The 26,654-nt window shown below is 42.7% G+C and overlaps 1 protein-coding gene across 1 annotated transcript in view; it reads left to right on the top strand.

Annotated features, from left to right (window-relative positions):
- TDRD15 (tudor domain containing 15) overlaps nt 1-25,262 on the top strand; it is a 36,697-nt gene extending 11,435 nt beyond the window's left edge. Inside the window, exons 3-4 of the mRNA XM_069103015.1 lie at nt 14,750-14,863; nt 25,249-25,262. Of these exons, the coding sequence (XP_068959116.1) occupies nt 14,750-14,863; nt 25,249-25,262 (128 nt within the window). The remainder of the gene's footprint in view (nt 1-14,749; nt 14,864-25,248) is intronic.
- The last annotated feature ends 1,392 nt before the right edge of the window (nt 25,263-26,654 follow it).

The following is a 26,654-nucleotide window of genomic DNA, read 5'->3' as shown; positions in this document are numbered from 1 at the left end:
ATTGCATCCTTTTTTATTCCTGAGCCTTTCTAGAAGCCTGAGGGGGGCTATTCCCCTTGTGCTTGAAATTCAGAGTAGTGGGGCTCTGTCCCAGACTACCTCCCACTAAGATGATGAGAACCCAGAATGATTCTCCACCTCTCCTCTTCCCTTCTGTGCTGTTCCTTCCTTAGAGGTAGCAGCCTCTAAAAGCTTTAGACTTCTAGCTCCCGTTCTGGCCATCTTCCAGCTCGCTGCATCTATCAGCCTTTTAGAGTTGAGACCTTTTCTTCCCTAGAGAGGGCTCTTTTCTGGCAGCCCAAACTTAGAGGTTCTTAGGAGTCTCCTGACTGGTTATTCAGATACCATGTCTAACAAGAATGGACATACTTGTATAAAACAAAGAGCTAAATGTCTTGGGGCAGAAATGTATCCCAGGATTGATATAAGCACTGTGCTCTGAGTGGTCTGAAGTACCGGAACATCGCCCATCCAGTGTTTGGGCCAGGGTTGGCTCCTGAGAAGCTGACTCAATAGTTAAGCCAAAATAGGTATTGCTAGAATTTTTAATGTAACCTACATTATATTCTTATCATGTTATTTCATACAAGTAAAAAAAAACAAGCTAACTGCAAAGCTGAATCCTGATTGAGATAGCACACTGAATGTGAAACTGATGAGGATGTGTCGGTGTAAAACACCCAGGAGGACTCCCGTTCTCGGGGTCCCTCTGCCATTCCTCATCAGTCAGGACACTTTGCCAAGCAGCGCGCTCAAAACAGTCCATGAAGGCTGCTGTCCACAGGGGCCCACAGGGACGGGGCAAGTCAGCTCACCTCGGACTCCATGCTGCTCCTGGAGGCCTGGGGGCTTGGAAGGACTTTGTTTGTGGCATTTGCCAAGGACACCCGGGCGGCCAGCCTTGCTCCCTCTGTCAGTCTTCCTTTTTGTCTCAGGCGGCCAGCCTTGCTCCCTCTGTCAATCTTCCTTTTTGTCTCAGGTATGTGTTTCTAGTTTCTCCAGGAGCTCCCCTTCAGAGTGAAGACAGAGCACTCTGATCCTTCTGTTTTGGAACTTATGAGTAGGGAAGGAAGAGAAGAATAGGAAGCTGCCTCCTTTGGGCCTCCTAACACCTCACCAAGACCTTGTGATGATCTGCCCTCCCTTGCCCCTCAGGTGTGAAAAATGAGTAGATGTTCCTCATTCATGGTTTAGTGCTCAGTCATTGACACTGTCTTCATTCTAGGTATCCTTTCCTTTTTCTTGCATTTCAAAGGATCTCCACAAAATAGCCCTGGGGTGAGTTAGGGCTTCTTGTCATAGATAGCCCTTTGTGCTTTTAGATGTATGGAGTGAGGAACTGAATGGTGATCTGTCAGCACCCTAGCATCCCGTCACTTTGGGGAGAAGCCCTTTCTTAGAAAAGATTTGTAATACAGGGCAAGTTTGGTTGTTGAAGTGAATTTATTTTTATGCTTAAAATCCTTGGCATCCTTAGAAAAGAATTACATAAGATATGAGGCTGTGTTCCAGTACAGCCTGCCCACCGGCCTCTGACATGTCTGATGGTAGGACCTTGAGCGGCCTATAGTGTAGCTTGGCATGATAGCCCAGTGCTCTAGGCTGAAGAGGAGGGGCCTGTTCTGCTATGTAGAAGTTCCTAGTTGGGAGTGACTCATGTGGGTAAGTTCACAGGTCTGGCCTTCACCTCAGGGCAGAGCTTTCTTAACAATCTTTTGAAATGGAGTCAATGAGGCCACAGAAAAGAATTAGGGTTTGGTTACATTGAAGGATGCAGTTTATCCAGCTTATTTTTTAGCAATCCTTTAAATTCCAGGGATTCAGAATGGGTAGTGTTTGAATTACTGTTTTTTTTAAATTACTCATAGCTATTAGTAAATCAAATATAGAAAATGCCAAGTGCTAAAACATGGATGGAATCCTGGACCTTGAATTGGAAAGACCTGATTTCAAATCTTCAGCTGCTTACTGTGATCCTGGGAAAGTTGTGGTACTGTGGTCTGCCTCAGTTTCCTCATCTGTAAAATGAGAATAATGCTAGCCCCTGTCTCTCAGCTCTGCTGTGATGATAGTACAGTATACATGCCAGCTGTTGTTAGAGCATCAGTCAGTCTATAAGGAGGACTATTGAGACATTATTTAAACCTTTGGGAAGTGATTCCCATGGCATTATGGGCACATGAGAATAGCGCACAGTTTATAAAGTGTCTTGAGATTGCCAAAGTGCTGGCCTTGCATTTACTTGGTCAAGTAAGTAGTCCCCAAATGATTTCTATTTTTTTGAATGGAGATTAAATGTGTTTGTGTCACTGTGTTAGCAAATTGTAGGTTATTTATTTTGGCCACTGGTGTTGACTGACAGTAAACTGGACTTCTTGGATCATTTTAACTTTTTACAATCATTGCCAGTTCCCAAATTTGAATCCAGGTGTCCTAGACTACTGGAGATGGAAAGAGACATCCAACAGAACCTGGAAAGCAGCATCCAGTGCAAGCCTATGAAGAGCCTGAGGTCCAGAGAGCTTAAGGAAATGGTTCAGTGTAAATGATAGCTACAGTTCAGAAGCGTGTCCTGACTACAGGCCACCGTTCACTTTTTAAAATGAAATATTTGGTGATATGTTTTACACGACTTTTCAAATATATCTCTCCCTTTCTCCTCCCTAGGAGGCTTCCTTTTTTAACAAAAATTAAGTGGGAGGGAGGAGTTCCTAACTAACACAGCAGTCTTCTTTGCCAGTACTCACAGTAAGAAAGTGTGCAGCAATGCAGTTGGGGCTTTTCCTGAGGCTGAGTGTGGTCATCATAATGACACATCATGGAGTTCTCTCTGCTTTCATTAACGTTGCACTCATGTATGGCGTCTTCCATGTTTCTCTACATGTTCAGCAATATCACATTAAAATCATGTGCTGCAGTTTGTTGAAGCCATTCCTCAGTTGGTGAGCACCGCTCTGTTTCTAGCAGCTTGCTTCCATAAAAACTGCTGTTAATGCTGTACCTAGAAGAATGCGAGCAAGATCCAAATAATAATTTAGAATGGATCCTTTATTAAAGGCCACTTGGCTGAGCCGGCCCACCCCATGTCTCAGGTACAGCAATAGCAGCAGCAGCCGGCAACAGCCCCCATCTGGGGCAGAACCTCAGCTTATAAAGGGGGCCTTACGTAAGCAGTGATTGGTCAGGACACCTTGAAACTCCCCCAGAAGCCCGCCCACTTCTATTCAGGTGACCTGACTGGAAAAGGCAGAGATGCAGTAGGGGAGGGTGGAGCTGACCTGGCAGTCTGCTCACTTCCTAGAGGTAGGTGGGGACAGCCAGGCACAACATTTCCCACTTCTTTTGTGCATGTGTCAAACCCTTGACACCCTGGCCGAATCATACAGGACAGTCAGCTCTGTTCCCAAGGGCTGGTAGCGGGGACCCATAACAATTAGCAGTTTAACAGTCAATAGGGACTTCCTATAATCAAGGCTAGTCACAAGGAAGAGGAGAGGGCCACATTTTTCCATTGGCCCTCTAGTTGAATTTCTCCAGGAAAGAAGCTGTCCCAGTAGAGGCCAGGCCCTGATTCTTGGGAAAGCTGTCTGCATCTGATGTCGTCTTTTTCAGATTCCAAGGCTCAGGGATGATCCTTAGATGACTAGAGTTCACACATACAATATAAGAGCTCCCAGAAACATGATTCTACATATAAAGGTCCAGTTTTTAGCCATGCAAGACTAGGTTCAAACAAATAGTTCAGTTTTCTTAGCCACACAGGGCTAGGCTCAGTTTATACAATGAGGCTTTTCTCACAATTTTACAAAATGACATAATTACATTAAGTCAGGTACATGTCACCAAGATAACCAAGAAAACTTACATGCAAACTACACAAGAATCATAATTAACATAAAATTCCTCATTTCCCACTGACCTATTTCATTTAAACAACACTTTTCAATCCCAGATGCCTCATGTGGTTACAGAATCTAAAAAGGAGTTGTGCTTCTCCAGTTCAGATCTAGAGATGACCAGATAACTTGGACTTAATATAAATTAGTACAATTACTTAAGATTAGTGCCATAGTTTGAAACTACAGAGAATTTTCAGTTTATTTATTCTTTGTTATTTATACCTTTCCTAAATCCTGTACCTGGTATATATCCTTCAAAATACGAAAAACCTTTTTTTTAAATTGATTTCATCTGACCTTTGTAAAATTATCAGACAGATGCATTAACTAATTAACATTAGCTTCACCCTTACCACTATCTTACAGAATCCTTGTACTAAAATTCAAAATCCATATCTCTGATCTTATTCCCAAATATGCTCAAATCATGAATTCACATAATAGGAAATTTTTAAAACCAATTTTATGCATCTGTATTTAATCCTGGGTGTCATCTGTCCTAATTCTGTTGCTCTCCTCAAACTTCACTATCCTGGTCAATACGGCATCTATTTCATTACTTTTTGCCTTATTGCTAATCATCTCCTTCTTTGAAGGATGTTATCTCTATATTTATTCACTTATTTGGCCCTGAATATTACTTCTCAGTGAATTTGCTATAGAATAAGAGAGGGACAAAGTCATAACCCTTGCCAGAAGGAAAACTTCCTCAGCCTGGTTTGATTCCAGGCATGAGTCATCTCCACTAGTCATTCAGGTAGTCACCAGGTGCTGAAAGCAAGGCTTAGGCATAAATAGGTGGAAAGTTTCCTTTTCAGAAAGAAAAGGCACAATTGGGAAATAAAGTCAGAGAGATCCCGCCTGGGCAGTGTCCGAGGTTGTCCCCAAACTTTTCCAAGCACAGACATCCACCTTGAACAGTTCAAAGCCTGCAGCCTCTGCCATCCCATTATCGGCTTTTATGATGACTCCTGTAATCAAGGCTTAGAAAAATAGTAAAATTTACAGTCCCTCAAATTATTAAATAGCAAATAAATATGGATGAGTGTCCTTCAGATAGGGCCATCTAAAATTTGATTGAGCTATTAATTACAAACTCAAGTTACAAATCTTTCTGTCTTCCCAAAACTTCCTCATGCTCTCTCAACATACTTCTAAAACTGATATCAACTATCTGGAAACAGGAGGGGCTGGATGAACCCCATTTGTCCCTTAACCTTCTCATCTGCTTTGTTCAGCTTTTCATAGATAGACTTTAGAGACAGTTGAATTAACCTGGTGTTCAAAATGGTATCTTTTTTTTCTCTCAAGTAAAGTAATTCTGATTAAACTAAATATCAGGGCACCCAAGTACCCCATCATTCCAAACACCCGATCATTCCCCCCTTAAACAGCTGGGACCCAAAATCATTTGGGTAGATCTGTCTCTGTTTCATGTGGGGATAGGTTTGTAGCCAGTGGCTAAAATGTGGCCAGAGCCAGGTCCGGGGGGGTGATGGGCCATGGTCTCGGGACAGTAGGTACTCAGCCTGAGATGACATCTGCAAGTGAAGGGGTGCTGAGCCTAGAAGAAACATATCTGGCAAAGAGATTAAACAAGGGCCAAAATGGAGTAGGAGGAAAGTGACCAGAAGCGGGGTGAGGATGCGTTAGTATAATGCATTTCTCAGACTATGTCACTTTCCTCCATATTTCTATAAGCTACATAAACAAGATACTTCACAAGTTATTATTCTTTCACTACATAACTGTACTGCCTTAAACAATAGAGGTTCCTGACTTGAACCTCACAACTGAATAGTAGACACACATCCTTGTATTACAAAGCTTGTTTATCCTCTGATTATATTCACTCTGGAAGAAAGAGATAATTCAGAAATTGAATCTTTAACGTACATTCAGTTACAAATGTTAACTTTTGCTTAGAGCATGAAATAACTACAAATACAAATAACAAAAAAAGTAAGGTCTCTTCTGCTTTTACAATCTCATTAAACCTTTATGAAGAAAGTTAGCTGAAAACTGTTGAAATGATCTCAAGCAGTTTGCACAACTTTGTTCTAATTCTAGATGAGAAATAATATTAGATTTTCCACTAAGCTAACAAAGTCACATCTTTTACCTACTACGTGCTCTGATCATAGGAAATTTGCTAAAGAAAGAAAAAAAAAATCACCTTAAACAGCAAATTTCACCAATCACAGTTTAGAGCATTTTTATGGGCCGCAATCCAATAAAGATTTACCAGGTCTCACAAATGTAGAGATTCCATTCTTAATTTGAATCCCAAATCCCAGGGTCCCATCTAGAAACTTCAGAAAATTCACAGTAAGTTTGAATATTACAAAATCTATACATAATTGATAAAATGACCAGAAATATTACAAAGTCTTTGCATAATTAAACTTGTTTCTGGTATAAAAGATAAGGTGCTTCATAACTAAGACAAGCCCTAACCTCCCTCCCCCCCATCTTTTTTGGGGGGGATTTTAGGACCCTGCCCACAAATTGTTTCCTGGGACATCTATGACCTCTTTTCCATATTCTAATTTAGAAGAGGATTCACAGGGTCTTTTCTTCACATAATTAATAAGTAGTTTTTCCCCAGCATGCTATTATAAATACTTGATTTATGAGTTGAAACTTCCTATAAAACAAAGAAAAACTTCAAAGAATATGATTCCTTAAATTACATATCATAACTGATACTCTGACATGGTCAGGGTACTTCATTCACTGTCATTTTATTGTTCCTCTGACAGTATAATTCTTAATTTAACAGCATTTAGAGTATGAGAAACTGCTTCTATTATAACCTATATAATAAAAATGTTCACCAGTGACAATATCATAAACAATTATGATGTACCTAAATTTAAACTTCAAACCAAAATTAAGTAATTACCAATCTGTTGATCTTAATTTAGTAATTTGCAAATTGCTTTGCACAGAAAATCGTTCATCCCATCACCATTGACACAAACTTCACACCTAAAAAAGGTTTCACTTAAGGTTGACAAACATAAAGCCGTTAACTTTGGCTTACACTGTTCACATTCAAACAGGTTTTCTTAATACCAAGAACTGTGCCAAGTACCTTTACAATTATATTAGTCCCATAAATTGGGATTTTGGTGTGAATTCCTCCACCACGCCCTTACTGGACAGTAAACTAAGATAAATAAAACTCTGTGGGGCCATAGGGTGAATCAATTTCTTAAATGTCAAATTAACAGTATATACCTTTGTGATCATGTAGCCATACAGCCTTCAGAAACAAAATATTATCCACAAACTTACACATATATTCAGTTCTCCATTCATGCTCACATTCCAGATCAGTTAAAATTATGCTGAACCACCCAATTTCAGTCTTTACAAAATAATAATAATAATGATAATAATAAAATCTTCAAATATGGGAATTCCCCAAAGCTAATTTGGTGTAAAAATGCTCCTAATATAAATTTCCCAAGACATTGTATATTCACATACACCCAGGTTAACATATACATCTATATCCTTAGATGACTCAGCAGCTTCAGAATAGTAATTAGAAAATTGTTTTTAACATCAGAGTTCATAATTTTTCCAAATTACATAATTTAGAAATGTACAATGTCCTAAATGTTATGTAGTTAAAACTTGCTTCTGTCCCATTGCTCATGTTAGGTAAATTTGTTCCAAGCCACTTTACAAAGGAAATAAATTATAATTCTATAACTTTAAACCACTGTATACATTTTCATAATAGCCAAAATTTTAAATGAAATATCAGCATTATTATTACCTGTTTGTAGCCCAAATAAAAGTTTTAAATTAACAAATTTTATAACATAAAAACCCAATGCGCATGCAATACAAAATTCATTTTAAAAAAAATAGCTTTAATTCTATTCCTACTTCAAAAATGTTTCTTAAGTTCACTTAGCCAAATAGACTTTTAGAAACACGATACAGTCTCAGAAAGATGGCAACAAAATAATAATAAATATAAAATGATATCAAATGACTTATACAATAATTGACCTTATCAATTCTGGCATGGATTCAAAGTTAGAAAAATACTAACATATGGCAGTTATTATATTTTACAATCACTATACAATTCTGATCAGAAGTATTTCACAAACGCTATTAATTTTTCTTTTACAAATTCAAGGGGCAAGTCAAGCTGAGATAGCAAAAAACTTCTGTTTTATCTGTTTTTTTAAGCAATCCCAATATCCTATTTCCAGTTTCTTAATGATTAATTCTTAGAATTTGCAAAGATACTTTTGTTTGCTTTTCTAACGTTCATTATAATTCCAGGCTGACCTGGACTATAAAGAAATTGTAAATTTCCTAAATTAAACATTTCAAAATATTACAGCAACAGGGAGAATTTTGATGGACCTTTTGAAAGTGAGCTTTGAATCTGCCAATCTCACAACTTCACACTTAATTGACTTTAATTGGTCAGGCAGGAGATCTAGCCTTCCTGCTTCTTTGATGGGAGGGGAGGGATTCCCAAAGAGGGGCCCACCTCCCCACCTTCCTCAGTGTTCACGAGGAGGTCTCTGGAGTCTCTGTCTGGGGAAGGCCCTGCCTATCCTCGCCCTTGAAGTCTCCCAAAGAAATTTCCCAACTGCCCAATTTCCTCCTGAGGGAGGGGCTATGCAGGTCCCAACCCTACCCCCCTTTCCACTTCAGTGGGCTGAGAACTCCTTCCTCCCCACTCCCACCCCCTCCAAGAAGTGGCTGAGGGCTAGGGGCAGGGGACTTCACCTTCTCCTGCCCTAACCAGCCAAAGCACAGGGTGGGGGTCGGTCAGTCCCGCCCTCGGCCTGACTCTGGAGCCAGGCTGGCCAGCCCCTCCTCCCAGCCAGGCTCAATATGGCCAATTAGGAATAGATAGGACACATAGAAAGACACAAATTCTAACAGTACCAGAATAGATAGGACACATAGAAAAACAGATAGACATAAACCAAACCAGCTGGGACCACTTATGGGCAAGAGGGATGACGTTTCAAGCTTTGCCCAGGGAGATGTCCCTTGTACTCCGGCTATGTCTAGCCCTCCCCCCCCCTCAGAAAACAAGACAAAATTTCACTCACCCCCAAACTGGAGGTCCTGAATACACAAAAGGTCAAATGAGGAGCCGGTTGAGGTCAGGAGGCAGGTGCAAGCTTTCCTTCCTCGACACCTGGGACCCTGGACCTTCATCAGGAGCTAGCCCCTCTAGGAATCTGGGCAGACAGATGCCTGCCCCCGAGGCTGAGAGCTCTTCCTATTCAGCAAAATCTTGCTGCCTCCCCACCCCTATCTTTTTTCTTATCTCTCTTTCTTCAAAGGGGAGACAAGGAGAAAGCTGGAAGTCTAATAGTTTCCCTGGCTATTTTTTTTTTTTGAACACAGAAATTGTTAGTTACAGACAGACAAACCGAAAGGCAAGCACACAAACACAACAGACAGATAACCACTCACCTCCGGAGGCTGACACAGAGATCTGGGTCCAAAGAGCCGAAATGTGATCTGATCGATGTCAGGGGATGGTCAGGACTTTCTGAGCCTTGAGTTCTGAGCTCTGAGAAAATTTGAGATGCCAGCTGCTTGAGTAAGTCAAAGCTGAGGGGCCTCCATCCCCTGAGGCCAAGCAAGGATCTTGGGCCTTGAACAGCAACACAGAACGCTGTCAAATCTCGGTGGTGCCTCCAAATGCTGTACCTGGATTAACTCGAGTGAGACCCAAGCAATAATTTAGAATGGACCCTTTATTAAAAGGCCATGTTGGCTGATCAGGCCACATGGCGGATTGAGCTGTTACTACCACATGTCCCAGGTACAGCAATAGCAGTAGCAGCAGCCAGCAACAGCCCTGATCTGGAGCAGAACCTCAGCTTATAAAGGGGGCCTTACTTAAGCAGTGATTGGTCAGTACATACCTTGAAACTCCCGCTCCTGACCCAGAAGCCCACCTACTTCTATGCAGGTGAGCTGACTGGAAAGGGTGGAGACCCAGTGGGGGAGGGTGGAGCTGACCTGGCAGTCTGGGGAAAACCCAGCACAACATTACAAACATCTTGATGTATTATATAGGACCTTTCTGTGTCTGGCTAATACTGGGGTCTCAGACTCAAGAGGTGGAGACATTTTATTTGCTTTTTTCCAGCACAGTTCCAAATTTCTTTCCAGAATGAACGGCCAGTTCATAGCTCCACCAGCAAGGCTGTGAGGGTGACTGTCTTTCACAATCCCTCCAGTATTGATTCTTTTCACTTTGTTACCGATTTGCGAGGTGTGCGATGAAACCCGGAGTTCTGATTTCCAGTTCTTTCGTTATTAGTGTTTGGGGGCATGTGCCGGTATGGCTGTTAATAGTTTGCAATTCTTTTTAAAGAACCTGTTTATTGTCTAACTTCAAGTTGAATGACCCGGAGCTGTTTGACTTTCTGCATGTCCAGAACAAAAGGGTCATCTTTCCCTCCAAACGTTCCCTTCTTTCAAACTGTCAGAGGCCCTGCATTCTTCCAGTACTGCAAGTTCCCTTCCAGCCTCACTTTCCCTGCATCCCCATGTGCATTGTGTGACCAGGTCTTGCTCTCTCCTGACACCTTCTCTCATATGCTACTCTTTCACTTTGCTCACATCCATCACACCTTGGTTCAGCCCACATCACCTCTTACCTTTACTGTGTTTTACCCTCCTTTCTAGTCTCTTTGCTTCCAATCTCTGCTACAATCTGTATTCCGTGGTGCTTTTAAAAAATGAGCAAGGGGAGGCTAGGTGGCTCAGTGAATAGAGCACTGGCCCTGGAGTCAGGAGGACCTGAGTTCAAATCTGGTTTCAGACACTTAACACAAAACTAGTCATGTGACCTTGGGCAAGTCACTTAACCCCAATTGCCCTACCTTCCCCCTTCCAAAGGAAAAAAAAAAGCAAAAATTTCCATTGATCCTACTCCCCTCTAGGACCCCATTGAGAATGAAAGAAAAACAAAACTGCTGTTTTAAATATGTATAGTCAAGCAAAACAGATTTCCACTTTGATAGTATCTGTATCTGCAACAGGGTAGGAAAGGAAAGGAAGTTTGGGGAAATTTCTATAATCAGGGCATGTGAGTACATAGCCAGACAGACCAAGAGGAAGATGTGGGAGCAGGGAGTGATTGACTTACCAATTCCTCTTACATGAGCTGGTCACAGGAAGGAAGAGTGCACACAGTTGGGTACAGAAATACATTTCACTTACCAGGGAAATAGGAAATAAAGGGGAGAACGGGGTGGGAAATTAGAGAGAGGCTAGATTAGGGTAAGGATTAGTCCTGTGCAAAACAAGTGCTAAGGAGACACAGATATTTTTAAAAATACATTTTGAGGTGGCCAAGATTGAACTCTGCCCATCAATTACTAATTGAATAACCAACTGGCTTAACAAGTTATGGTATAGAGGTGTGCTGGAATTATGCTATGAGAAATAATGATGAGGATGGTTCAGAGAACTTGTATGAACTGATTCAGAGTGAAGTGAACAGAACCAGGGAAGCAGTTTTATACAGTGACTGCAATATTCATTTCTATCCATATAGGTTTGAAAGAATTAGAAACTCTGATCCCTGTGATAACCGACCACAGTTTCAGAGGACTAATGATGGGCATGTTGACCTTCACTTGTTGCAGTCGTGTCCGGTCCTTCATGACCCCATTTGGGGTTTTCTCGGCAAAGATACTGGAAAGGTTTGCCATTGCCTTCTCCAGCTCATTTTTATGTGTGAGAAAACTGAGGCAAACAGGGTGACTTGTCCAGGGTCACACAGCTAGAGTCTGAGGCAGGATTTGAACTTAGGTCAGCCTAACTCCAAGCCCAAGAATTCTGTTCACTATGTCACCTAGCTGGTCATCTCCTGAGGGAGAAGTGAGAGACTTGGAATGCAGGCCCCCGCCCCCAGCAGACATCTCCGCTCTGCTCAATTTATAGACGTTTGAGAAGACATTGTCTCCATAGGCATCTGATGGGCATCTCCATCCCAGCGGTGTGACTGTCCTAGATATAAGCTAAGCCCGTGATAATGCACCTGTCCTGGCTTCTCTTATTCTGTACTGAGTCTCCACATACCCGTTCTATAGGAAGCCCTGCAGCCTTCTTGGAAAGCTTTTGTGTTGGCACAGTGCCCAGAGGGCTGGGGCTGGACACTGCCTCGCTGGGTGACTCTGGGCAAGTGCCTTCACCCTCGTTGGCCTCCGTTTCCTCTTACATAAAATGGGGATAACAGCAGCGCCTGCCTCTTGTGAGGACCTGCTGAGATCATTGTCTGTGATCTGGGGCTTGGAACTGGAGGTGAAAGCACTAACACTGGGCAGAGCAGGGAAATCCTTTGTCGAAGGCATTCCCAAATGGAACCCTGAATGAGGTTTCAAGACATGGAGGCAAGGAGAGAGGTCAGCCCAGGCACGTTGTGCAATATCAGGGAGGTCAGAGATAGGGTGTTGTGAGGTAGGCAGGGATGGAGCTGGGGGCACCAAAGGTGAATCAGTCCGCAAAGGTGGGCTGGGTCTGGGTCTGGGCCTGGGCTAGGCTAGACTCTGAAGGCTATGACACAGAATTTGCATGTTTATCCAAGAGGCATCAAGGAGCCAGCAGAGCTTTTTGGACTGGGAAAACTTGCTTTAGGCTGATCATGTAGGCAGTACTGGGGAGGGGAGAGACTGGAGGTGGAGACAAGTTAAGGGAGAATTGAATAGGTCCTTAAAGTAGGTGATACCTTGGTCAGGGCAGAGGAGAAACAGGAGAGATGTAGAAAGAAACCTGATAGCATTTGCTAACTGGTGAGCTCTGGACATTGTGGCCCAGGGCCTGCCTGAGGACCGCACCAGGGTTGTTGTAAGGAAGAGCTTTTTTCTGTAAGGTTATGGGGAACCCCTGAAGGGTTTTGAGCTGGCAACACCAGGCTACTCATCTTCATGATTTTCATGAGGAAAACCTCTGAAATGCAAAGAACCATATTCATTGTGGGAGTGTCATCGTGCTATCATGGGCAGATATCAAAGGGGAAAGGTCCAGTAGTCTCTTAGAATTGGAAGTCTGTGTAATGGTAATGGTAATTTGAAGATCTTCCCTGTCCCTTGTATTTGCAAGCAAATAGGTACTTAGCACTTAGTTTCAGGTTCATAATTGTGTCAAGTATTAAGACCCAGAATTTGTGAATCCCACAATGGAATGGTCTTGTTGACATAACAGGAAGGGGTGGAACAGGGAGGAGCGAATACCGTGTATATAAGGAGAAGCCCAAGCTAAGAGAGACCAGAACTTCTGGGGGCAAGCATCTGGAGGCTGGGCTGCCACTGCTGGAGAGAGAGAAGAGAAGAGAAGAGAACTGGGAGGAGGCTGTGGTACTGGTACTTTGTCTGTTCTGATGTTACTTTGTCAGATTTGTCTGCTGAGAGGGGACGGTGCTGTTGTTACAGAAGCCCTGGGACCTCGTTGCTGGTTCAGAAGCCCAGAAAGAGGACTTCCTTGTTGTATGTTCACAGAAATCCTGGAGGAGGGTCTTGCTTTTCAGACCTCAGTTTTCAGAAGTCCAGGGACCATGCTGATGATTTGTGCTGATTCCTCAGATCTTGTTGTTGGGTCTTTGTTGATTTCACAGGCAGTAGGTGAATTGATGAGGATGCCAGCATTGTGAATGCATGTTATTATGGCTTTGTTAAGCTTTGTCTTCCCAGGAACAGACACTGTGAGCTTTAGTATGGAACAGGAACTGCACAGGTTGGACAAAGAACTGACAGCTGCCTGCCTTTGAACCCAGGTGGCAGTAGGGGAGGTTCAAGCGGGAGTTGGGACCATGGAAGCTGAGAGCCTGCCTTGAGTCTAGATGAAAAGACCTCTCCTTGGGTATTTAATGCAAACTGAGAAAATCATGACTTACTGTGGTCTAGGGGTGGAGAACTCTGACCTTTATATTTAGATGATTGAATTAAGGACTTCAATTAAGAAGAAAGAGGACTTTTTGATTGAAGAGATTAAGACAGTGTGACCTAGGGGTGAAGAACTTTGACCTTTGTTCTTAGTGTCAGTTAAGGAGGCTTGCCTCCTTAATGATGCTTGATTTAAGAACTTACTAAATGATTGTGTTACTAAATGAATGTTACCTTTTGCTTAAAACTGTGTAACCATTTTGGTGAAAACTGTAGCCACTTTAGTGCTAAGTTGTGAAGTTATAACATGGTGAATGCTGTACTTTGATTTCTGTGAATATTTTGTTACTGAATCAATAGAGAGTTCACTCTGCTGTGTAATCAGAACCTTGAAGCTGTTCACATCAGCCGTCCTCTGGAAAGCTGCTCATGCTTGGCTTTACAACCTATCAGTGATTAAGGGAGCAAAGTCCTAGCTGGATAGATTGATTCAGGAGTCATCTCAGAAACAATTCTCGTCATAATTTTTCAAAATTGTCTGCTTGAACTTAGCAAATTTTGAAATGAAAATAAACTCAATTGTTTGAGTAAATACTACTGTATTACTTAAGAAGAATGATTTTACCTTGATTCCTGTGTTTTTAAGAAAGGATTAGTATAGTTTGAAAGTGTATTTCTAAGTATGTAATCAGTTTTAGATAAGTGAATTGTTTCCTTTGTGGAAACAGATGAAAAGCAGCTGGCCTTAATTGCAGCCAATTGAGCTAAAATCTGTAGATGCCTAGCTCCTTCCTCCCATGTTACCATGTCAGCATTTGAGTAAGGAGATCCCTTAACTGAAGAATGTTTGGCTTAAGCAAGTTTCATAAAAGGGATATGTTTGATTTAACCCCAGTTAGGCCAGTGTCGCATCAACTCCCACAAGCCCAGAGCTGGTGTTCTCTTGTTTTTCAGAGGAGGAAGGTGAGAACCCTGGTCATTTAGGCATCAGTTTGCCAACCACTGTTCAAGAGAGACCCAGTTCTGGAAGCCCCCAGGCTTGCTGCAGACCCACAGTGTGTGGTGATGGTAAGTACCTGAAAAAGGCCTGAATGACAACAAATTTCCCAAATGTTCTGTCCTTTTCTCTCTGCTACAGAACATTTCCCTGGTTCAGCAGATCTTTGAGTGCTGGTTATGCACAGAGTGGCATGCTAATCTGTTCTGATGTGAGGCATTGTTCCTTTCTCTGGAAAGGGGATGGGGCACACAGTACATAATGAGCACCAGATGTGTGAGGGGAGGCCAGACAGAGCTGAGGAGGACTGAGTGACGACATGGGACCAGGTGGGGCCAGAGAGTCAGCTGCTCTAGAGGCAGGTGAACCAAGAGAGGGACTGTCTTTAATACCAAGGCAAGAGAGACAGTCCAGGAATTCTGCATGAAAGGTCCACTGGAGACAGATGGGAAAAGCTCTGCATTGGCTCAGTGGACCTTGGAGCGACCAGGTTCCATGGAGTCGTTTCTTGCTCTCATTTTGTATGGCCAGCAGGTGCTTGCTTTCTCTTGTTGTCCAGGCACTCTCTGCCCACACGCTCCTTGGTCCCCACCCCCGCCTCACTTTCTCTCATAGCCATCCTCCTCAACCAGGACTTTCCCTTCCACTGGGCCTTGTGGAATTTCCATTCCACAGTGAACTGAGCTCCCGTAATTTTGGGACTCTGCTTCTTGTACTCACTCTGCTTTCTAGCCCTCACAGCCACTGGGCAGGGTGGGAACAGATGGTAGAGGGTTGGAAAAGCCAGTCCTGGGGGCTCCTAGAGGCAGTTGGGAGCCTCAGTTTGGCAGCACAGTGAAAAGTAGGATGGACTGCAGCAGTGTGAGAAATGAGGTAGGGAGGCCGATAAGGAGCCTCATGTGTCTAGGGGAGAGGGATGAAGACCTGAACCAAGGAAGGGAGGAGGGAAAGAGGGAAGGAGGGAGAGCACTGGGCAGGAAGGAAGAGAAGACAGTAGAAAGGACAAGATTTGGTGACTGATGCCATGCAGGAGGAGAGAGAGTGGGGGGAGGAAGCAAGGGTAATGCCTAGGTCATGAGCCTAGGCAATGAGAAGGGTATGTGGTGCCTTGGACAGGAGCTAAAGAGTTTGGTGGTGAGGATAGAGAAGCAGTCGGTGATGGGGGCCTGAAGCCCAGGGGAGACAGGGCGTTCTCTATATTGAGAATAATGGTTAAATCCATGGGATCTGAGGTAACTGAGGGAGAAGAGAAGAGGGCCCAGGACAGAACCTTGGGGACCATCCAAGTTAGGGCATGATACGGATCATGAACCATTAGACAGAACAAAGAGAGCATGGTGTCATGACCTCCTGAGTTGGGGGAGGAAGGGAAGAATGTTCAGATGCTATAGAGAGAGAAAAAGACCATTGGTTACATGAGACAAAAGCTGTCACTCCAGGATGGTGTGGACGGGTGAAGGTTTTTAAGGATGGTGGAGACTTGAGCATGCTTGAAGGTAGGCAGAGGTCGAGGATTTAGGGAGGGGATGATGGAGAAGGGGTAGGTCTAGGCCACATATCGGTTAGACTGTGGAGACAGTGCCTGATGATGGAAAGTGTTTTTTTTTGGGGGGGGGGAGATGAGGAGAGTGGGAGAGGAGGGAAGCATGATACTTGATAAGACTCCACTTGGAGCAGAAAGAGAAGGCTCCCTGGGTATTTGAAGCAGGTGGGAATCAATGTAGGTACCGTCTGTGCTAGCTGGGTGAAACTTTCTGAAGAGAGCCAGATTCAGGGTCCCCAAATCTCTTTTGTCGGGGCTGATGATTGTTCACATTTTAATGAATAGAAGTTGGAAAATAATGTCCAGAAATGATGACTAAGTACTGAAAACCATCCCTTAAAACTTCATACATATGGGTCTGATGGGATTGTTTCTGGCTCCCATCTTTGTAGAGCTGTGTACGTTTGGGGTGAAAGTGGTCTTGTTATTTTCTTTTATTAAAATATCACATAATCCTCTCATTTCTTTTCTTAGCTGTTGAAGATGCCAAAGACATTCTTCAGTTAGGGGGTGGCCAGCTGAAGAGCCTCATTTCTTGAGGATGTTTTGCTTTCCCATCCATCTGGGAGATTGTATTTTTGGTTTTGATATTTTTTTAATATAAAATGTGGTTTATGTTAGTTTGGTTAAACTCTTAAATTAATGTTGAAATGAAAAGATTGCAATTTTCATGAAGTATTCACAACTTGGGCTTTTTTTTTTACCTTAGCTTGATCACAGTCCCAGTTTCCATAGCTGTTTTATTTGTCTTGCATTTTTCCCAAGGGGATATTTTATGATATTTGCCAGTGGTAGAAATAGACACAATTTGAAAGGGTCTATTTTGCTAAATTCCTTTTCAATTAGCATCAGAGAATTGATTTTTTTTCTCGTTTTAGGTAAGAATTTAAAGTAGTTTAAGGCTTGTGCAAATGCAGTGATACATCTATAACAGATTTTTTTTTCTTCTGTAAGTCCTCGTTAGCTTTAAATTTAGCAAGTTTTATTGAACTAGCAGTTGCTGGAAGATAGTTAATAGGTTCAGATTTAAGTGGGGGCACAAGGCAACAGACAGCACATGGCACACATCAGACTGGCTTTGGGTTTTCATTGCATTTGCCTTTTTTAATTGAATAATTATTTGTTATGGCAGATTTTGACCGAGTTGCATGGTTCTGATACATGTCAAGGGAAAATCCCAAAAGATTATTTTTAAAAAGTCACTTGACCATTTAAATGCTTTTTTTGGTATTGGGACTTTAGGGCAGCTAGGTGGGGGTATGGATAGAGCATCTGGCCTGGAGTCAGGAGGACCTGAGTTCTAATCCTGCCTTAGACACTTAGTAGTTGTGTGACCCTGGGCAAGTCAATTAACCCTGTTTGCCTCAGTTTCCTCATCTGTAAAATGAGCTGCAGAAGGAAATGGCAAACTAGTCCAGTATCTCTGCTAAGAAAACCCCAGATGGGGTCACATAGATTCAGACACAACTTAACAAAAAAATTAGGGCTTGGCTCTGATGCGTCTGAAGCCCCTTCAGATTTTCTGGACAGTCTGCTGGCAGGAGAATCATTGAGAGCAGCAGGGCCCTGGGGGGAGCATTGCAAGGAGGGACACTGGGTGGTGCTGGTTTTGTGCAGAAAAATTTACAAATTAAAAAACCTCTGAAGTTTAAATTGTATTTGGAGCCTGTCCCACCCACTCCATCCCTTAGAAACTGCACCAAGTATGGGCTAAATTCTGCCAATTTTTCAACTTTTCTAGATGTAGGTCCTTCTGCTCCTTGCCACAGATCATTTCCTACTCAGAAATGGCTTTAATGCATTCAGATGTTTGATTGGTTTTGGTACGTAGTTAAGTTTTAAAAATATAAAAAAGTATTCTTTACATTTTGAAAGTTACATAAGAAGTTTTGCTTTCTTTGTGCTTTTTTGGAAATGCCTCTAAAACTTTGTTACTTTTTTTCTGAAATCAGGTTTCATGTAAATTGCATGAAGTGTAAAAGGTAGCTGCAGAAAATGAGTTAGAATTTTGCTTCCCTAAACCATTAGCACCAATTTGAGAAACGTTCATTTTGTGTCTGATCAGACACAGACCGATTTAAAGATATTGCGCATTTATATTTTACAATTTAAACATCAAAGAGAAAAGCTGCCTTTTGGACCAGTGATGTGGCAGTCCTGGGTCTTCACTTTTGTTGCTTCAGTTTTTTGAGGTAGACTTGGTAATTGTAATTGTAACTTTTTAATTTCCAAATTTATATGTGAAGGGTTTGTAAATATGAAGTTCCATTTGCAACGTCACCAGAATTACTGACATTTAGTTTGTAAGAATTAGTATTGTCCTGAGATGATAATGCATATCATGAGTGTTTGTTTAGCAACTTCAATGACATTGAAATTCTTTGGTGAAAAATGGCAAATTCATTGAAAAAATCATTGTAACGTTTGGTTTCTTTAATGTAGGATCTAAAAGGTATCTATATTAAAGCATTTAAATTAAATCCAACTTGAGTCTGACTTTTTTTTTCTCCTTTTTTGGAGGGGGGAGGGCAGGGCAATTGGGGTGAAGTGACTTGCCCAAGGTCACATGGCTAGTTTTTGTGTTAAGTGTCTGAGGCTGGATTTGAACTGGTGCCCTCCTGAGTCCTCCTGACTCCAGGGCCAGTGCTCTACTCACTGTGGCACCTAGCTGCCCCTAGTCTGACTTCTTTGTTTAGCTTCTTTCTTTATAGTGAAATGTGTTGAATTGGACTGAAATAATCAATTCATTTTTAATTGGTTTTAACTAAATATTATAAGCTATTTTCCTAAATAGATAACCTTGCCCTGGTTTCCCATCTTTGTTAATAGGACCATTGCTATTATGCAGTGGCCTCCATGTCCAAGAATTCTGGAAGCCCCTCATCCACCCCTAATCTGTCAGGTTCACCACTTCTCCCTCTCCCTTCCCTTTGTCTACACTGTGACTCCCATCTCTCAGCCTTCTCCCCTGTGCTAGCCACACCTGGGTGAGACGGGGCTCCTCGGTGTGCCCTCCTCTCTTGAATGCTCAACGCCCTTTTCCTCTTTCCAGCTGTGCCCAGCCTTTGTTCCTGCATACATACATGCTGCCAAACAAAGGTGGGAAGATCATGCACATGTGACTGTGTCCATTATAAATTTGTTCCCACAGTCTCAGCTGGGCTTGCGGCTGCCAGGAAATCCTATTCTACCTCCCTTATCGACTTGCTGTTCTACCCTCCAGTGTGACTCTTTCAGACCTCAGGCTTCCCTTCCCCAGCTCTCTAGGCTGAGAGCCTTGACTAATATAGGAAAAATAGGAGCTGCTTTCTGTGAGCTTCCTCTTCTCCCCTCTTCCTCATCTCCCATCACTCAAGCTTTTTGCTCCTCTGTCTCCCATGACAAAGTGGCCTTATTCCTTACCAAGGCAGACCCCTCTGTCTGCCTGCTCTGGCATTACCACTCTCATTTTCTCTCTACTGTCTCTAGACGTGCCCATGTCTCTCCCATCCTCAACACTCACTATTCTTCTATCCCCACTAGCTACCCTCCTGTGTCTCTTCTCCCCTTTCTAGCTACATTTCTCCCAAAGCCCTATACAAGAGACACTTCCACTTTTTCTCCTGTCACTCCTTTTTAACCCCTTACAACCCAGATTACACTGAAATTTCCCTCTCCAAACTTAGCAATGTTCTTTAGTTGCCAAAACCAATGGCCTTATCTCTCCATCCTCATTCTCTTCAAACTCTCTGCAGTCTTTGATACCGTTGGTCACTCTCTTCTCTCTAGGTTTTTGGGACAGTATCTCTCCTGGTTCTCCTACCTCTCTGTTCCTCCTCAGTCTCCCTAGTTGGATTCTCCAGATCACACCTTCCAACCTGAGGTGTCCCTCAGGGTCCTGTCCTAGGCCCTTGTAGCAGCAAGCACTCCAGCGTCCCAGGGTGTCTGCCAACACAGGTTCTTAGATCTGCTTTGATAAAGGAAAGCAACTCAAAATGGGTTAACAAGCTTACTTTAATCAGTCAAATGTGTATCGTTTACCTAGTTCAGGGGAAAAAGGTCAGCACCCCAAACTTCAGAATACACAGACAGAATTATCAAGACAGAGAAACAGATCAAGTAGACAGTTTCCAAACTGTCCAGCCATTACATCCATGCCAAATCAACATCTGGGTTTCAACATCTGGGTTTTTCAAAGCCTGGGGACTCTCAACAGCAGCTTCCCAGAGTTTCATCAAATCACAGAACACTTCTCAAAGTGAGCCCCAAAACAAAGTACACATCAGGGCTTATATAGCCTTCTCCTGGCTCAGAGAATGTAACAACCTTATTGACACACTGGCTAATCAAAAAATATCTACTGAAAAACAAGCCTCCCACCCCAGGCTCCAGGTGCACTTTAGCCTAGGGGCAGGGAAGATCTTCAAATTTACATTCCCATTACAGCCCTCTTCTCTTTTCTTTCTAGACTGGTTCATTTGGTGATCTGATTGAAAGACTATGCTGATGATTCTCAGATCTGCCTTTCCTGCCCCATCCTCTGCTGCCCTTCAATCTCACATTTCCAAATGCCTCAAAGACATTTTGATCTGGATGCCTAGTAGACATCTTAACCTCTTCATGTCCAGAACAGAACTCATGATCTTTCCTCCTAAAACCTTCCCCCTTCTCCCTTCCCTCTTATTATAGAAGGCAACACTATTCTCTCAGTCCCTTGGACTCCCAGCCTCTTAGTCCTCCTGAAATTAATCAGGATATTATATCCAAGCTGTTGTCAAGGCCTGTCGATTTCTTAGGGCGATGTCTCCTAAATATGCCCCCCTTTCTCCTCTGGCACCGCCCCCACCCTGGTGCAGGTCTGCATTGCTGCAAGCCTGGCCTGTTGCCACAGGCCTCATCACTCTAATTCACCTTCCATTCATCCACTAAAGTGATTTCCCTAAAATGCAAGTCCGACGACTGTGTCTGCTGCGTATTGCCTCCAAGCTCAGAGTGTTCTGGCATCCAGAGCCTTTCATCTCTAGCCCCTCATCCTTTCAGCCTCCTTAGGACTTACATTCTCTTTGAATCAGTGCCCCACCAGCTTCTTCTGTATCAGTTTTCCTGTTATGCCTCATTTGTATGAGAGAATTACTCCTTTTTATCTCTCCCTACTATTGTATTTTTTTAGAATCACCCCATCATACCCAGCTCAGCCCAAGCCTTTCTTTTAAACTACCCAAACAATGACAATAATGACTACTGCTCATACTTTAACATATAAGAAGTAAAACAGTTTGCCTTTATTGAGTCCCTTATAATTGGTCCTTAATGTTTACCTTATATCTCTCCTGGATGTTTGTAATGGAAATGTAAATTTAAAGATCTTCCCTGCCCCAGGCTAAAGTGCACCTGGAGCCTGGGGTGGGAGGCTGTAATGCCAAGCAAAGGCAACTTCCCAAGGTTCAAAATACCAGCATAGGTGCTCTCTATTTTATTCAGTGAAAAACTAAGAACAGAGAAGATCAAAATATGACATCATTCAAAATACAGCATTTACTAAGTGTGATTCAATCATCTCCAAGTACTACCCCCAAGTGTAATTTAATCAAGTACTACCTTGGACTTTACATTCATTTAATCAGTCACAAAGTACCTCTTCTAAATACTACTCTACCCCTAGACTGTACATTCATTTAGTCCATCACAAAGCCCCTCTTCTCAAATGGAGATTAGTTTCCAATCATAAGTAAAGTACATTCATTTGTTTAATCACAGAGCACAAAAAAGTCAAAAGTTCCCCACCCTTGGATTACAATTGAATATACCCCAGAGTTACAACAAGCTTGAACACAGCAATAATACCCAAATGGAGGTCTTTTCTTCATCTTGACCTGAGGCAAGTTCTTAGCAATCTTTGTTCCTGGGGAGACAAAGCTTAGCAAGACCACAAGATACATTGCCAGTGCCTTCATTAATTCATTCTCTGTCTGCAGAACAGTCCTAGGACCCCTGAAAACATTAGCAAAACCCCTTTCCAGGATTTCTGTAAACATACAACAAGAAAATCATTCTTCAGGGCTTTTGAACCAACAGCAAGGTTCCAGGACCTCTGCAACAACAGCACTGTCCTTCACCAGTGGACAGAATTCACTGTCTGTCTGCAGAACAGTCTCAGTAGCTCTGAACCAAGAGCAAGGTTCCAGAACCTCTGCAACCACAGGACTGTCTTTCACAAGTGGACAAATCTGGCAAAACAACATCAAAACAGACAAAGTACCAGCATAACAGCCATGTCTCCTCAGTCCTTGGCAGCTGTGGGTGGCAGCTCTCAAAAGTCCTGGGCAATTCAAAGTGGCCCTCAGCAATCCTCTCTGTCTCTCTCTGGCTCCAGAGACCTAAGAGATGTTTGGTCCTAATTCAAAAGTAAATTGACTATGTTAAGGGAATGAAAGATCTTGGGGCCGAATGTAATGGAAATGCAAATTTAAAGATCTTCCCTGCCCCTAGGCTAAAGTGCACCTGGAGCCTAGGGTGGGAGGCTTGTTTTTCAGTAGATACTTTTTGATTGGCCAGTGGGTCCAGAAGGTTGTTACATTCTCTGAGCCAGGAGAAGGCTATATAAGCCCTGATTTGAGGCTTTGCTTTGGGGCTCACTTTGAGAAGTATTCTGTGATTTGATCAGATGAGACTCTGGGAAGCCGTTGTTGAGAGTCCCCCGCTTTGAAAAACCCAGATGTTGATTTGGCATGGATGTAATGGTTGGACAGTTTGAAAATGTCTACTTGATCTGTTTCTCTGTCTCGATAATTCTGTCTGTTTACTCTGAAGTTCGGGGTGCTGACCTTTTCCCCCTGAACTAGGTAAACGATACATATTTGGCTGATTAAAGTAAGCTTGTTAACCCATTTTGAGTTGCTTTTCTTTAACAAAGCAGATCCATGAACCTGTGTTGGCATCAACCCTGAGGATGCTTGGGGTGCTTGCCGCTACAATGTTATGTTAAATTTTCCCTTTCAAGTCTTTCAGTTCATTAGATGTCACTTTTTCCCCCACTCAGGCTTGTATGTCACTTTGCTGGGTAAGTTACCCTTGGTCAGAAGCTCAGCTCTTTTGCTGTATGGAACACAGTATTTTAAGGCCTCCGGTCCTTTGGCATAGCACTTATTGTAGCTCCTTAACATTTAAATTGTTTTTTTCCTTGTTGCCTCCAAATGTTTTCTCCTTAACCTGGGAGCTTTGACACTTGTCTGTGATATTCCTCTAAGTTTTCCTCTTGGGACCTCTTTCAGGTGGTGATCAGTAGATTTTTTTTTCTATTTCTGCTTTGCCTTTTTCTAGAACTTCAGGGCAATTTTCCTGGATGATTTCTAGTAATAGTATCAAGATTCTTTTTTTAAATCATAATTTTCAGGTATTGCAACTATTCTATTATTTCTCCTTGACGTGTTCGGTAGATCAGTTGTTTTTTCTGATGAGATGTTTCATTCTCTTCCATTTTTTCATTCTTGTGATTTTTGTTTTATGATTTGTTGGTGTCTTAGAACATTATTATCTTCCCTCTGCCAAATTCTAGTTTGCAAGGAATTATTTTCTTCCTTAAGCTTTTGATTCTCTATTTCCAGTTGGTTGACTTTCTTTCATAATTTTCTTGGATTGTTCCTATCTCTTTTTGGTAATTTTTCCACAATCTGATTTTTAGTACCTTTTTATGTTCTTCCAAGAACTCTCTTTGTGCTTGGGACTGTTTGACATTTCTCACTGGAAAAACGAGTGACTTTTTAAACTCATTATCTTTGTCTGCATATGAATCCAGATTTTTCCATCCCCATAATAATTATCTATGCTTGGATTCTTTCTCCTTACTCGTTTTTATTTATTGTTTGTTTTATTTTGTTTTCAGCAGCTACTGGTGTGATCAAGCTGTAGTCCTGAGGTATGGGGAATGATGCCCCATGTCTTGGGTCCTTCTCACTGTTATTTTCTGAGGTCTGTCTTGGGTCCAACCTTGGGCTCTCCTCTCCACTCCTAAGCCATGGCTAGACCCCTCCAGTCCTGCTGTCTGGAAGATGAGTTAGACAGAATGTCATTGGGTCTTGCTAATTTGCTAGAATGGCTAGAGCTTGCCTACCCTTGCCTGTCACAGCTAGTTCATTAATGTTCATTAAGCCTCTCCTGAATCCCTTTAACCTCATCTCTGCTCAGTGTTCTGCCAAGTTGTGACTCTATTATGGAATCATAGCAAATGCTCAGGGACCTGTTGCTGAGTAGCCAATGTCTTTTTGGAGAACTGAAGATTTATCTTGCCAAACACCAGACTGATTTTTTTTTTACCATGTTGGGTGAACGTCTTTCTAAAATGTATGAATACTTACCTGAGTTCTTAGGAATGCTAGGAAAAATTTAACTCATTGCAGCAAACAGTTTTTTGGTGATAAGTTGAGCTGGCTCTTGTCCTCCAGAAGAAAGTTCCTGAAAGCTGTGCCCACATGACCCACCCCTCCTAAGCCCCACTGGGGAGAGGGTCATTGCTAAGAGCTTCAGAAATCTGGACATGCACTGCACTTTGGGTCACTGGATAGACCTTTGTGTTGGACAGTCATGTATTTGTGAAATACAGAAACGTACAGAATATGTAGAACCATGACCACTTCTGCCAGCATTACCTTTCTTTATACATTTACAATTTCTCAGTGATGTTTACTGACCTCTAGTGGCATTAAGGCTTGTGCTTTTTTATTGACACAGTTATATTTATTTTTCACTTCTGTCTTTTTGAAGTATATTTTGTTACTTTTCTTTAAAATGAAAAAAAAAAACCCAACCCAAACCTGATTCTCTTTATATTAGGTAGATATGTACCTAACACAGATCTTTTGCAGATGCTACCCTATCCAAGCTTCTCTCGAATTCCTCTGGGCCCTGACTCCTGCATGCTCCTCCTGTCTCCTCCAGATCATGCCCTCTAACCACGGGGGTCCCTCAGGGCTCCAGGGCTCTCTGCTCCTCTACCTCCCTTGGGGATCTCATCAATGCCATGGACTTAATGACTTTGTGCTGATGATTCTCAGAGACTACCTTCCTACTCTCTGCTGACCTCCAACCTCTCATCTCCACCTGCCCTTCAGACTCGACTGGATGTCCTATAGACATCTTAAACTCAACACGCCCCAAGCGACTCAAGATCTTTCCTCCTGACCCCCCTTTCCTCCACCTTCCCTAATAAGGTAGAGGGTAACACCCTACCCCCAGTGCCCCAGGCTCCCAACTAAGAGTCATCCTGTAACAGTAAGAGTCAACATACCCAAGCTGTTGCCAAGGTCTGTAGAATTCACCTTTGTAAAATCGCTCAAATACCACCTCCCCCACCCTGGTGCATCCCCCCATCATCCCACACCTAGATTACTGCAGTAGCTGCTGGTGGGTCTGCCCCAAATCCATCCTCCATCCTGTCACTAAAGTGATTTTCCTAAAGTGCATTTCTGATCATGGTATCTTCCTTCCCCCACACCCCACACTCAGACATTTGCCTCTCAATTTGGAAAGCCCCTATTGTCTAATTTTGTGTCCTGGTTTGCATCCCATTAATTGTTTTCTTTTAATTAACTGGTCTTACTTGATTGATTGTTTTTAATACACAAAAAAACCCTCATTCTGTATTCAGAGCCTTTGAACTTGACTGTGGAGTCCATTGGCCTGTTTATTATGCCTGTTTTGCTAATAAATCATATGGCCTGCATTGTGTTTACTCAGTTATTAATCATCTACACCCTCCCCGCCCCCCCAACACTTTGCTCTGACCACAGATCTCCCTGGCTTCCTTTAAGCCCCAAACAGAATCCTACCTTCCGTAGGCTGCCTTTGATGAACTACTGTTAACTACTTGGTCTTGATCCTTCCAATAGGTCACCTTGGGTGTTGGCACGTTGTCTTTTGGATCGTAAGCTCCTGGAGGCGGGATTTTTTCTGATCTTTTTTTTTTTGTTTGTTTGTTTCCCTAGCACTTCGCACAACGCCTGACACGTAGTATGAGCTTAATTAATGTTGATTGATTGATTGCCTTGCTCTGGCTCTCAGCTGTGCCTGGAATGGCTCCTCCCACCCCCTCCCAAATTCTTCCCTACCTTCCGAGTCCAGATCCTGTACAGAGCCTTTCCAGAGCTGATCCTGAGGAAGCCAGCCCCACTCGTCATGACCTACCTACGTTTGGCATGATTGATGGAGAGCTGGCATTCAAAAGGTGGTGAGGTCGTAGGAAAGCATTGAGCTGCCCTCATGAGCCTAGCGCGAGGCTTAGGTGAACATGGCGCTGTTGAGTCAGACTCCCAGCGTCCTGAAGAAGGTAGCAGGTGTGCTTTGTG

Source organism: Petaurus breviceps, unplaced genomic scaffold (assembly GCF_028583685.1).
Source record: "Petaurus breviceps papuanus isolate PSGF00001 unplaced genomic scaffold, PetGlider_PUasm1.0 559, whole genome shotgun sequence".
Taxonomy (NCBI): domain Eukaryota; kingdom Metazoa; phylum Chordata; class Mammalia; order Diprotodontia; family Petauridae; genus Petaurus; species Petaurus breviceps.
The sequence above is the reverse complement of the archived record's forward strand: the minus strand, read 5'-3'. Positions and strand labels throughout refer to the sequence as shown.